We start from the raw sequence: 14,600 nt of genomic DNA, 5'->3' as shown, positions 1-14,600 counted from the left end.
GGAACGGCCCGATCCGTGACGCACGCTAGTAAACGCGCTTTTATTCCGATTCGGTATAGAGTATGCCAGAGGCGTGGTGGCGTTGGTGGCAGCAGGGATCGTAAAATGAGAGGGTGGGCGAGTTGCAGGGTTGGGTGGGAGGCGCTCAAAAGTGAGGTAATGCGATTACCGACTTTAGCTGTGGGGTTCGTCGCGATACGAGGGGCGGCCGAGCGAAAACAGATTATTTTAATTTAAAGCAACAAACTCCCTGATTCCCGTATACTGTAATCCTCCCCGCAAATTTGACGTACGCGTGTATCCCGATTGTCACGGCCAGTAGTTTCCTGGTTAAGCATTAGGAGACAATCTGGCCACAGGCTGGACCATCTTCTTGATGAAAGTCAAACAGATTCTGCTACTTTCTTAACGTCCATTATTTTCGTTCCCTCTTTTCTGGTTATCGTTTCTGTTGGTTTTATTATTTTGGTATCTTTTTAGTCAAGTTGATTTACATGAGCTACCGGACTAAAGTTTGGAATTATTAAATGTTACGTAGAATTCAAAGACTTGAAACGAATTCGATTTGGGATTCTATCGTCTTAGAAATATTTGGTAAAATGTACTAGGAATAAAGTGAATTAATGTTGATATACGTGGTATCGATTTGGAATTAACTGACTTCTAATTAACTAACTAATCAATTAACTAATTAGATGCAGGTAAAAAAAAGAAAGGGATACGGAATTTATAGGAGAGTGGTAACAAGTGGCAGAATTTTCATTTGGAAAAAACTGTGGATAAGTGACGTTGTAAAATGGAAGAAATGAAAAATGAATAATGTGCTAGATTCATCGTCCTATTTTTCGAGTTTCCTCTGGACAACATGTTGATTTACCGTGTAGAATGGCCAGAAAGATGGATCGAAGAATTTGGAGGTGGTGCTCATAAAGGTAGAAAAAATGTCATGTTCGTGCAGACCTGTGTATCAATCTTCGTTAAAACTCGGATAATTTATTTGATTTACAACGACGAATGACGTGAGGTGCTTTTTTTTTAGTGTACGTGATTAGACATTTAATATTTGTGTTACAGTGGAAGACAGACACGCGAAACATATTTTACAACAATCTGCAACGAAAATTTGATTCGAAATAAATATTATATTAGCCTGTCTTTTTTGTGTGCTTATTATTTGCCCCTTTTTGTATGCCAATCTTTCTCTCATTATTGTTGGAAGGAAACACAAAACTAAGCGTTAACAGGCGAAATTATACGAATTTAAATTTTCACGTTTTCACAATTTTTGTTTCTGTAAATTACGAAGTATCGGATCATCGACTTCCGATAGTTACAGGAATAAAAATAGAGCGGAGAAAAATATAGGGAATAATACAGCGTCAACATTTTTCTCGATCTTCTGATTTTGATACCAAGCGACTAACTTGATTAATTTAATATGACAGGCGAAGAAAGGAGAAATCTATCAGATCTAAGAAAAGGTATATTAATTCATACCTTTCAAGATTCCAAAAAGATCAAGATATAATTAATCTTATGACAGTAAAAGTATTTGAAATACTTTTGATTTTGAAACTAAATGAAAAGAGGAAATAGCATTGATAGACGTCGTATTGAATTTAAAAATAGTTTCCATGGGAAAAGATGGAAAATGTTACGTATCATGTTTTCTGCAGTAGATCTCAAATACAATCTTCTCGAAATTGAATATACACGCATACGAATAAGCAAAAAATGAAGGCAACCTACAAATTGCTCATTCAAATTACGATTCAATGGATCTTCTAGAACACATTATCAAACAATGAATATTATTAAACTATTATACAAACATGACTAAATACGTGGCTTATTATACAATCCTCCGTACGCTCGCGAGCATGAAATTAAACGATAACATCGAACGTTCGATCATTTGAATTTATAATCGTGGTTCCCTCGATTCAAGCGTACACAGAAACTCAAATCAAAAAATAATAGAATTCAACTGCTATAACTAAATTGTGGTTCGAATGCAACTGAATTCGTCGAAAAAGGACTGGAAATTGGTGAGAGGATAAATGACAGTTTCGCAGGAGGAGGATGTCGAACGGAGGTGGAAAATGTGCAGATATCCGACAGGTTGTGCAGCTTTCGCCGGTACGGGGGCGAAAATGCAGCCATGGTAATGAAAATGGCAAAAAGCACTCCGTCGCTAATTAATGGAAGATCGTTTTGTTCGTGGAATCTACCTTTGGGCGTCTGGGATTTCATCAAGTAGCACCGGACTCAGTATTCACGTTTTTATTACGTTTATCCGCAGCTAATTATATTGCGCCATATTTATCGCATTCACAAGATTGCTCTTGATGTGATGCAATTATTTCACCGTGCAATATTACTCTTTGATCGCGATAAAAAAGATAAACATCCCGTAGAGTCTTGGTAATTTGACCATTGTAAAGTTCTCTTCATTTCGAATATTTCCCTCCCAATTTCGAGCTCCTGTTTCCCTTTTACCTTCGCTGCTTTTTACAGCGCGCGCAACCAGCAACGAAAATCTACAAGGAATTTTTTAAACCTTTACCAGAGCTGGTGTAATTTAGTTCGTTTCTTGTATTCCCTCTCGAGCTGAAGAACATCGCACCATCTGCAATTACTTTTCAAATTGGTTTTGTAATTTACATAACACGCTCCCGCCTACGTTTCTATCGGAAATCAAGATTCTCTTACACAATTAAAATAATATTATTCGTGAAAGTTTGCAAGTTACGAATCGCAAGTTACTGGCGCTAACAAATTTTCTTGTATATTAGTAATTGGTTTGGTTATAAATCAAATTTTATGATCAAAGTATCCCATTCGATGTAGAATTGGAAAATTATAAAGGAGAAGGAAAGGAGAAGAGCTATAATATAATTTATATATTATAATCTGTAAGTTGTCAATTCACTAATATTATTAATCGGAAAATTATTATTCATAACATATACATATTCGCGAGATATATGCTATTCGTGCAAAATTTCCGAATTTCTGCAATGATTTTCAATTTCGGATTAGAAAAATTAACTTCAATCTCACGATAGGAATCGTAGATTATTGAATGTTTTTTTTTTTTATTTTCGTAATAAACTCAATACGATGTTGGTTATGGAGAAAAACTTTCTCTATGTTTATGAACAAATACGTCAGGATAATAAGTTCGTTGGAGCGTTTTCGTTGGTTATAACCAGAAGCTAGTTATATGATGGGTATCGGTCGTCGTTTATTTCATCGAGTTATATCGTGAAACGCCGAGGGCGTATCCATAACGGAAGGCGTTTCAGCAACGTATCGGGCACGATATTTTCCAATAAAAGCGTCTTTGGGTCAATCGAACGTATCCACGTCCACGAAAAGGTTCAGGGATGTATCAATCGAAAGGGTCCTTTTGTGCGGTCAATTGATATACTCGCAACCACGGCAAACACTGTACGACCGGAAGGGAACGTATTATCGTTCTGTCTACGACGTACAGCCTGATTTAAGGGAAATAGTCGACATTTTGGAAGACGGCAATACGATGATGATTGTCGTATGTATTGATAAACCGTCCTTTTCCCTTCATTTGAATTGTTTAGCTTTATCGCTTCCTTTAAATCGTTTTGGATTTAATCGTGTTTTTCCCATTAAGTATTTACTTTTCTTTATTGTGAAGCCTTCTAAATTTGAAAAAGGCACGAAAGGATTGAAACGTTTAGATTTTATTTTAGTGTATGTAATTTTAAAAGCTTATTTGCTTGTTCCCAAAAAGAAATTTACTAAAATTCGGGAATTATAACGGAATTAATAAAAGTAGGATGTAAATATATCGTATAATTTAAAATGTAAGTACCACAATGAAAAGCGTCTTTGTAACATTTGTAATTTTATTCCGATTTACAATACATTTTCGTGTATTTATCTTTTCCTGCGTATTAATTTGCATGTTCTTGTTAATGAAATATGCCTGGGTTATAATAACGTTTCGTATGAATAATAAAGGATAAGGACAATATATTGTTTTTAACGTTCGGCGTGTGTTGTTAATTTTCAGCATTGTGCATCGGGGAATTACATTATTCAGTGTTATAAGTGGATTTAAAACGACGAAAAGAGCTTTCAGTAATGTTATTTGAACCGTTCCACGTGCATAAATATTTGGAATTACACGCGTGTTTCTGTGTGAACGATTCCTCTCAATAACTGAAATCGTTTTTCCGGAGATCTCTTTTTTTCAACCGCTCTTTAGATATTTCAATAAAATTCATAAATATCTTTATAAAACGACAATATTTTAATAATTCCATTATATTCAATAATTCCATAAACGACTCCGTTATTAATTCTATAACAGAGAAAACGAATCCGATGAATTATTCTAACAACGAAAACTTCTCTATTTAAATTAAAGGAAAAACCGAACGATTCGACGGACTTTTGAAACAAGTCACCGGTCGTGAATCAAAGCAGAAATATGGAACTCTCTGCGAGTGATTCTTTCCCTGTCGACGGTGTTTATTGTGTAATTACTATTTTCAATTAACGCACGACGACCGGGATCGATTATTTTTCGCTTAACCGAAGATCAGTCGAAAATGCCACGCGCTGATTGGTTTTCCCGTAATTAATTTTTCCGACGTTCCGTTGTATCAAATCATACGCGGCTGCCGATCATCGAGGGACTCGTTCGCACGCCCCCGAAGATTTCCACGTTGCCAATTACCTGCGTGTACCCCCGGTTTTCAACGGTGGATAGCTGAGTATCGTCGAGCAAACAAGCGACCACGATCGAAATTAACGTCGAACCCTCTGTAGCCTCTATAACGACTCGTTCGATAAAGGATCGTGGCACGTGTACTTTCATACCATTTCCCCTGCTCCATGAAATCACTGATACTCCAAGAGAAACCTGAACGCATCGAGTGATGAATCTCACTGGATCGAGTCAGCACTGGGTACGACTACCAATCGACGTTGCTTCGAATGTCTTGAAATACCTTCGAATGTCAGGTCATAAGGATTGAGGGAAACAGGGACAAGACTTTAGATAGCCCTGGCGGGCTAAAGAGAGCCGTTAAGAGGATCTGGATGACGCGAAGACGAGCAACGTGTAAGAAGAGGGGACGATCAGAAGTAGAGGGTGATCAGTAGAAAGAAACGACAAGGAAGTAAGGAAAGAAGGTGAAGCGAGAAAGGAAGAGGAGGAAGTGGAAGGGAATCACAGCAAAGAGATTCGAGCAGAATCTCGATGGCTAAGTGGTTATCTTATCTTAACGGTGGTTGCGCGGAGCATCTCGCCAAGTCTGGCACCCTAACGCTTCCTAAACGGAAATTAACACCCCTCCTTAGGTTGCGGTGCCCTTCTCGTCGGGCCGTCTCCGTGACGTTCAGGCGGAGGCAAGCAAAGCAAAAATCAATGGATATTATATCGCGACTCTCCGGAGAACGGTGCTCGACATGATCCCCCTTATCGGTTCTCCGGTGTAGAAGGAAGGAGCTCGGGACACGACGCTTCTGGCGAAGGATTGTTTGTTATACAATGAAAGCGTTAATTTCCTGGGGTGGCACCGTCGATCCAGCCCCGCGTTGACGAGTTCTTTCCTCGTCGTACGAGCCTACGATAACACGCGGAGGCTGTCGAGGAACGGGGACGCTCGATAAGGAAACTATATCGGACTGTGTTCCTTCGCGACGAAAATACACGCCGTCGTAACGAGGCTTGTTAATTAATAGAAAAATATAAGCAGTGCTGAAAACAGAGAGTTGAGCTTTTCGCTTCTAACAGATTCAGGTGTATTATTTTAGAACTGTCATTCTCTTTTTTTATCTTTCGTCTATCTTTTCATTTTTTATTTGTAGTTTGTTTTTGGAAGTTTCTTACTTTAACAAATTATTGATTGTAAAGAGAGGTTGATTATGAACGAACGAAGCGATCTGAACGATCCTCTGATCCGATTTCCTCTGCCAGGGAATGCCGAGACTGATAATTACCCGATGATACGGTTAAATTTTATTCAGGAGAATTACGTGGACCGTTGAATGCGTATCGATGCATTGTGTCGATAATTACGTCGTGTGAAATTATTAGCCACGCTACGCTATGCCGCGGTTCTGTGGTTCTTTCGATCGTGACGACGGCTGATATGCTTTTCATGATAAAACCAGCACCGCGTCGCCCGGAATTGAATTTTGACGGCCGAATCTCTCTTCTATCTTTTGTCTTAAATTCGCAACACGAACGATATTTGGAAAACCTGGAATCGAGCGAGTGATTATTGATCCCGCTTTAAAAAGATTGCATAATCCGCAATTGAGTATTCGTTAAAGAAGCAGGCAGGTGTTGTTGAAAAAGTGATGCAGGTGATAGAATATAAACGGCGTGAGAAAAAACGAGTAAAGAAGCAGTGCCGCGCTCCAAATGAATTATGCATCGGGTATATTATAACATGAAAGTATCAGTTTGGTGTGTAAATATGCAATGAGAATGTAAAAATGGTGGAGAAAAAATTCATGCAAATTTTGCTCATGCCTCGGACGACTTGATTTTCGGTGGTCTTATTTTATTCGACCACTTGAATAACTGTTAACATTTCGCGCTCGTATCGATTCGCGTAATCGTCGAACTATACTCCATTTATATATCAATTGTTCATACCTTAATATGTCAGTCATAAATATACACAGAGTATCGTGGGTAATTTCTGATCATTATCATAAGTGTATATGTAGATGTGGAAATATTTTGTGTAACCAACAATAGCGAATACCTTTGAGCGATTTAAATAACCAACAACCGCCAACAAATGAAATTCCTATAAGGATAATAATTGTAATATATAAATAAAAATTCAGAATAAGGGAACGTTAATAATTATCAGCGTATAATTATCATGAAATACACAGGTGATCGGTTGATCTTTCCTCGGATATTCATAAAACAAAAAGCATGCCTCGATGGGCCATGAATATTCGGAATGCTCGTGGACGGGGTGGGTGCGCTGGGGCGAGACAGAAGTGGTGGCATGAAGTGACGGAAAGTTTCCGGTGGCGTATCGCTTTTACTCGCGTGGTATACACGCGCGACGTGTGCATAAATGTCAGGTGCATTAACAGGAACGCTCAATATTCGGCCGCAGGTCTCCGTGCAGGAGGAGGGTGAGGACAAGGGACCAATTTGCCCTCCGCTTCCGGCGCAGTACCACCCGGCCGCCTGCACCATGACGACACCGCAACTACACAAAACTATCACGGATTACAGCGGTTGGTAGCGACGTTAAGTGCGACACTTAAGCCTTTCGAATTCTACGCGTGCATGCACGGTTAGGCCGATTTAAATTAATTCGAACAGAGAACCCCGCTACTCTGAATTTCACGATTATCAACGTACCCCGCGTAACCCGTTGTCCAGAATTATTAACCGCTAACACGGAGCCTCGCCCCCAGGAACCATTTGATACGGCAAAACTCGAAATTTTCGTAATAAGCCAAAGTAGAGAGTTGGAGCCAACACGCGTTTAACCCTTTGATCGGCTCGGTGTAATATGTTTGCGAGGAAGGCAATGGTTTCGCTGGTAGTTCCAGCAAATGTACAGGTGCGCGAGATTGGGTTAAAATTAATTTAGCTGTGAGACAGCAATGTGGAAAGCTAATATAAAGCATTAACGAAGTGTAGTGGATTCTGTTCCATGGTTTTAATATCCTAGTTGTTCTAAAAATTTATGGATATTATTTTTTAATATATTAACGTGTACGATGGATATGATTTTTTTAATAAAAAAAATATTTCGACGTATCAATCGTGTGGTACATGAGAACTATTGAAAGAATTTTTAGTTTTGAAAATTGTTGGATATTTTAAACAAATAATTAACACACTTGTTGAATTCTTCTATTTTTGATTTCAATTCAGTCGCTATTGGTTTACGTGGGAAAGTTTCGAGTTCCATAGTCGCTACATTAAATAATGGTTAATAGAAGCAGAGTACCTCGTAATTTAATGCATCGAGTTCAAAGTTTTTGTCTGCTAAAAGTAGGCGATTTTATGGTAGTTCCGCGGTGGTCTTGCTAACGTTTCATCCCTTCGATATTTGTTAGTGCGCGGTGCAATTTAGCAGCGGGGAAAACTCGAAATGAGTGGCTCCACGTTGCGGTGCATTATCGAGTTTGCGTTTGACTAAAATTACATAAAATCGACGGTGGGCTATAGCCATTGGTCGTGATGATAAACGCAACACCTACCACGATATGCAAGCACACAACGTTCGAATTAAATTGCGGGTTAATGATCGATGGATTATTACAGAGTTCATAGTACTTAAAGACGAGGCTTGCACGAGCACGAATCATATACGAGCCTCGTCATTTACCAGGACCCTTTAATTCGTTTTAATTTTTATTCGCAGCTACAAAATTTTCATATATCCATGCATTCCTTCCTCGCTTATTTTCAAATGTTTAAAAGTCAAATGAAATTCCACAATGATTAATTCTCGTATAAAGCTTCATAAAGCTAAAGGAAAAGAATTCAACTTAACAACGAATACTGTTTCAAACCACTGTTTTTTGTCACATCGTGCCTGCATTGCTCAAATAGTTGACCAATTATTTCGTTTTCTGCTACCTTGCCGACGGTACTGCTTCTCAGAACGGTGTAAAATTACCCCGAGTACACTCGAACCAGTAGAATTAAAAATAAATTTCGCTCAGTTAATCCTAACTTTCAGTTCGCTATCAATTAATCACGCAAACTGCGGTATATAAAGAATAACCTCATATAATGCATCGAATTAAACTCGTCTGCTAGTCGCGATTTCACTGCAAAATCAGATATTTCCCTCTCATTTGAAGCCATCATTCAAAGCACAAGGGAATACATAAAAACTATCATAAACCATCTCAAAGAGAACACAGAGGATAAAACATTCTTATATCATAATAAAACGAACGTGTAACAGAAGAAAGATAGTGCTCGGTAAAAGAAAATGGCCGAGAGAGAACTCCCCTAAAAAAGAAACGAAAGAGGAAAAATATAAAACGAGAGGAAGTGCTCGTTTGAAAGTTTCGTGGAACATGAAGCGGGAGCAGGGGCAGGACACGGGATGGGGGGGGGGGAGGTTTGAAACGCGCCCGGGGTAATTTCTTTCGTGCACGGCGGCCATCGTGTCTCTAACCTTGTCAAAATTCTTTTTTCCTTTCCGCTCACGGTATCGGCGGACAGGGATCACGGAGGTGCAGCCGGTTATTCCGCTGTTGCTGAGCACGGCGATCAATCTTGCCAGGCCAATTCCGCCGGTTCAAGAATATCCATCTAATCCGCCGCCCATACCGCCACCACCGGAAAAGTATTACGCCAGCACGGAGATCTGTAAGGTGAGTATCAAAAATGTACGGCAGACATGCGATCCGTGACGATTAGTCCTGGTCGCGGAGTAGTTTTGTGGGCTGACGGTGGGAGGATATTAATGCGGGCCACTTGGCCTGAAACTGTGTCAAACACTGGTTCGTGACTCTGGGATCTTTCGTCGCCATCGTGGCAGCTACTTGAATCGTTTCCCTTTCGCGGGCCTTGCCGCGAGCTTCTCCAATGAATCCTCTTAACGCCTCGTTGTTTTCATCAAGCACACATACATACACACGCGCGTGTATGGTCAGTTATGTATTTTACGTTCTATCGTGGTAGAGGCAATTAGCGTCGTGATTAATTTCTTGTATTTCATTCTTGTTTTCTTTTTCCTCCAAATTTTTTCGTCCCTTTTCTCGCTTTTTTTTCTTCTTTTTTTTTTTGTAAATTAGGGCGCTTAAAGTTCGCCGTACAGCGCCCAACGGCGCGTGCTAAAACGATTCGCGCAGAGTATAATGAAGCTTAATGGATGAAAAACAAGGCAACCAAAAAGAACTATCAATCATGACTAATGCGAGACTTGAGAAAGGAAACGTCTTACGAAAGCATACACTGATCACCGGCCGATAGCGTGAGGCCTGTGATTATTGATTGTACAACGTGCATGTAGTAAACGAGTATTTTAATTTGTACTCTTATTTTTGGACTGACTACGTTTGCCCCAAATCCTTCGCGTGATTTTAACTGTGGAATACTATAGCGAGGTGTTGCTAATTCGCCATTCATTTTTGTTTCGGTTATTTGTGTGAAATGGTAGCTTTTTGTTATATCAGCTATGCGGAAGTCAATGTGATTAAACTTCATTAAAATTAATCGTTTGATTCGTGAATAATTAGATATTCATCGTTGTAGTCTGATTGTAGAATTGAAAAGACTTGTTCAATACCATATTTGAAATGTTTGCTATATTATTTGTTTCCTATATAGAGCATACAGCTTCCCAATATAGCGTTAACGGCATTATATGTTAAGTATAGCATTGCACGGCTATCCTTCTTGCGGTCCTGGAATTTTCTATATGTGCATCTCGCTTTGCTTTCAATCAACATAATAACAAAAATAAAATAAAAACAACAATAAAAAAGAAACATTAATGATCCAAAAGGTGCAGTAGAGATAAAATTGTAAAAAGAGCTAACATTTATCATTATTAAGTTAACGAGTATAGACTCGTAATGCGATTAAAATGTATGAAAATACCGTAGATGCGAAGCAAGAAGAAACTTTGAATTTTCTTCTAAAATATCTCTTCCTAGGTAACCCGATACTGCTATCCATGGCATTACCACGTCTTGGTTTTTATTACAGAATTCCCTGCCACCGTTACCGCCGTCTCCGACACCGAGCACGCCGCCGCCAATGAGCGCGAAAGCCTCCAGTAGCATGACAAGCTACAGTCCCGAGGATATGCTTACGGAGGAGGAAGACGAGGTGCCCGAGTGCATCTTAGACTTCCCCCGGGAGAAACTCAACATCGTTGAAAACCTCGGCTGTGGATACTTCGGCGACGTTCACATTTGCGAGGTCGACAGGTTTCCTGGATACGACGAAGTTTTCCGGAACACTAGCAGCGACCTGGTGATCGTTAAGTCCCTGAGACCTGGTTCCTTGGATGCGCTTAGGTAAGGTTCTTGTATTATCGAGCATCGCGGATTCGTCGAACCGCGCATCATCCGGAAATTTTACGATAGTAAGGAAATAATTTCAAAAGTCTCGATAAGAATTATTTTCAGTTTGTTCATATTCGAAATATCATGACGCGTGGTACAAACTCAAATATTTGCACGGGTATTGTGAAAATAATTGCCAGGAATTGTATATATTCTTCGTCGAAGAATGTTCGTGGTATAATCATTGTGAAAGTTTTGCTCATAATTTTGAAAAGCACGAGGTTTCTTCAGATTTAAACTTTTGCGATACGGTGATAAGTGGTTAGGTGGTAGAAATATGATTGGTTAGATCTTATTAAAATAATTGATAATGATTGTATATATGTATGTTTCGATGAAGAGAATTGGTAGTATAGTACTTTCGAAAGTTCCATTTCAAATTCAAAATTTCACGATAGGGTCGAATGTTCGGTCGGGTATTATCAAAATAATTAGTAGGAATTGATTGAGATATTTTTCATCGAAGGAGGGTTTCTGGTATAAATTGATTGTACGTATGAAAATTGGCAGAGAATTTCGGTATGACAGCCGGTGCAGAAGCATTGGCTTCGAAATGTATCCAGCTGCAGCGCAATAAATTGCCGTCGTGTCAATAGCAGAGTAATAATTGAGTAATAGTTTGTCGCGTGTGGCGCACGTAGAACGGTTGTTACAGCGCGTGAATGAAAACAACGTATCGGAGGCTGTTATTGACAAACAAGCGAACGATCCTATCCTCTGAACGCATTTACTTTTCTCTGGAATACAAAAAAAAAAAAAAAAAAAAAGGAGAGAGAAGGAGAAAGGAATGAAATGAAATAGATACTCCATGTAGCGAATCCTATAAAACGAACAGGAAATTATTAAGAGTATCTGTACGAAAGCAAATTATCGGTTCGCGTCTCGAGAATGAATAAACCTTTCAGTCCATGTTCGCTAAGTATTTTTTGTTACGATTTACCGTGGTAATTTCTTCACGCGCTTGTAAGCGGAACAGAAGAGGGCGTCGCATGGAAAATCGGGAATCGATAGCAGCTACGGTCATAATTAAATTAGCCGATAGAAATGAATCGAACAACACGTTATTGGAGTACTGGTTTACGTCGCTAAATACAGTGGCCGGAACTATTAAACGTCCGATATTTCACGCCAATCCAAAAATATGGAAAGTATAGCATAATCAGGAGAAAATTATCCCGCTCAATTATAGACCGTTATTCTGATTCATTTACTATCCATCCCAGTCTCCTCTCTCTCGTATCAACCAAACGGGAGAGGAGATTTGCTGTGAAATATAGGGCATCGATAGAAAATTATCCCAATCGATTATATTTAGAGAGGCCGCGTTAATACGATAATTCGATAAACGTGGCGCAAAGTGATTTCGTACATAATGACGTGGCCCGTGTATTAAGTTGCTGCGACGCGATAATGCAGAGAAAGTGTTTAAACGGTCAGTGACTGACGCATAATCGAATAACTTGTCCGCGCCGTTGCTACTTTTCGCGACGGTTTGGCCTTTAACGGTTCCTAAAACTGTCTGGATCGTTGCCTACGATTGACAATAGCTTGGTAATTTACCGTACAGAAGTTTCCCTTTGACCTGAACCTCTCTGACGACGTTGCTCGAACCACGAGGAAATTGTTTAAATCCGATCCTATCTCGACCGTCCTTTTAATAATCGAGTTAAAACGTTTTTAATGCACACAAAGTAACACTGTGACTTCAAGTTTCTGGTTGTGAAGCTTCTTATTAAACAATTCTGAATATATGGTATAAGTTTATGAGGGAAAAGTAGAACGCGCGTTGTTTTGATTTCATTCAAGTTTTTGTTAATAATATACTGCATATGAAATGTAATGTATACACTCTGCCAGGTACATATTAATTTTTAATCATAATCATTCAACGCATTCGTAATTGATCAAACTTTTATTAACTACAATGATATATGCCAAGAACTAATTTTCAGAATTTCCATTTTGAGATATCTACAGAAATTAAATCTGCCTTTATTAGAATTTTATGATCACCTAATAAAAGAATAATTAATAACAGAGTCATTTTAATTATTTTTGAAACACCAAGCAATACGCATAAACATTATTTTATTAGAGACTTATAAAATCCAGAGATTGTTAGTCGTATAATTAATTTTTTAATCAAACAATGAATACAATGGCTCGTGAAAGTATTTGGATACCTTCCATCGAAAACCTTTTTCTGTATATTGTGTGCGTTATATGGAACATTTTCCGATTTCATTAGCACTGTAATGAAACACAACTGCCATTATTGTATGAGTAAAATTTGACTCGAATCTAGAAATATATACAGAAGTTACAAACTTACTGCAAATGCATATATTTAATACAAAATCAATACACAGCCATCTTAAGGATATCATAATTCTGAGGTGTATTAATACAATGGAGTAATGAATTATTGACTGTTTATGTATATTTAAATTAAATGTTTTGTAATTTCTATATAGATAGAAAATTATTTACATATATAGAGCTTGAAACAAATTTAAAAGAAGAAATATGTATATAACTAACAAGCTAAGAGTCGATCGATTTAGGGATTGGAAGGCAAAGAAGTAGGATCGGAGGTACACGATAAAGCGTGTCCCGGCGAGGAACACGCGCTGCGTTATCGCTGGCGCAGCGAAAGGATGATCCGGGTAGACAGGATCGGGGATTACAGAGCTCGGCAACGGAACGTTCGCGGAACGTGTATTGTTGTCGAACGGCCTCTTAACGGGGCACCGGAAGTACAATCGTACTGGTTTATTCCTTTTTCGCGCGACAGACCGCCCGATATCCACGCCAGCACAAGAAACGGTAGAATCCTTCCGATAAAGGCGACAAGAAAGAAACCTGTGACGTCTTCTATTGCCTGATATCTTCGATTGGATTTGTTATATCTTCTTTAAAAGATCAGGCAATTTCATTTTCCAGCAAAAAGAAACATTTAAGATAAGCCGTCTTTTCATTGAAACTTTCCGTTTCTCTAAATAGTTCTAAGATATTCTTCGCCGTCTTTCATCGTTTCAAACTTTAATTAGAAAAATTCGGTGTGAATTTTCGAAAAACTACGATCCAGCATACGTCACTCGATGAGAAAGTTTCGATTCGCTTCCCTACTACTGAAAAGTTCTTCTCTGACCCCCAGAGAGACGCATTTTCCGGTTTGCGAGTTGACCTGCCACGGCGTTAACCGTGCAACTTCTTTGTCGCTTGAAATTAGCCAAAATAGTGAAATTTATTAATTAAAAGCCAGTGGGACTGGCCGACGTCGAGTTTCCACCGGCTAACGGCCGCCACAATTACTGCCTGAGGAAACCGGCGGAATTCGTCGAAACCAACGCTGCAAATTTACGCCTGACATCGTTTAAATGCAGCCGCTTCACGAATAACAACGCGTCCTTACGCAAATAACATACGAATCCATGAAATCGATCTTCGTGCGCTGTTGTTCGTCCCACGACCGAGCCTGCTTCCGACGTTGTTACGTTCAGAAACATAGCCCTTATCGAGATCCT

General features: G+C 39.1%; 1 protein-coding gene across 4 annotated transcripts in view; it reads left to right on the top strand.

The window, feature by feature from the left end:
* Ddr (discoidin domain-containing receptor 2) overlaps positions 1-14,600 on the top strand; it is a 214,975-nt gene that overhangs the window by 186,072 nt on the left and 14,303 nt on the right. For 3 of the 4 annotated variants that reach the window (XM_069122149.1, XM_069122157.1, XM_069122165.1), the window contains 3 exons: positions 7,140-7,263; positions 9,221-9,372; positions 10,712-11,025. In XM_069122149.1, the coding sequence (XP_068978250.1) occupies positions 7,140-7,263; positions 9,221-9,372; positions 10,712-11,025 (590 nt within the window). The remainder of the gene's footprint in view (positions 1-7,139; positions 7,264-9,220; positions 9,373-10,711; positions 11,026-14,600) is intronic. The other variant, XM_069122175.1, reaches the window with a different exon arrangement.

Source organism: Bombus flavifrons, chromosome 1 (genome assembly GCF_040668555.2).
Source record: "Bombus flavifrons isolate JBK064 chromosome 1, iyBomFlav1_principal, whole genome shotgun sequence".
In the NCBI taxonomy this organism is placed as follows: domain Eukaryota; kingdom Metazoa; phylum Arthropoda; class Insecta; order Hymenoptera; family Apidae; genus Bombus; species Bombus flavifrons.
This window is presented reverse-complemented; position numbering and strand designations above follow the sequence as displayed.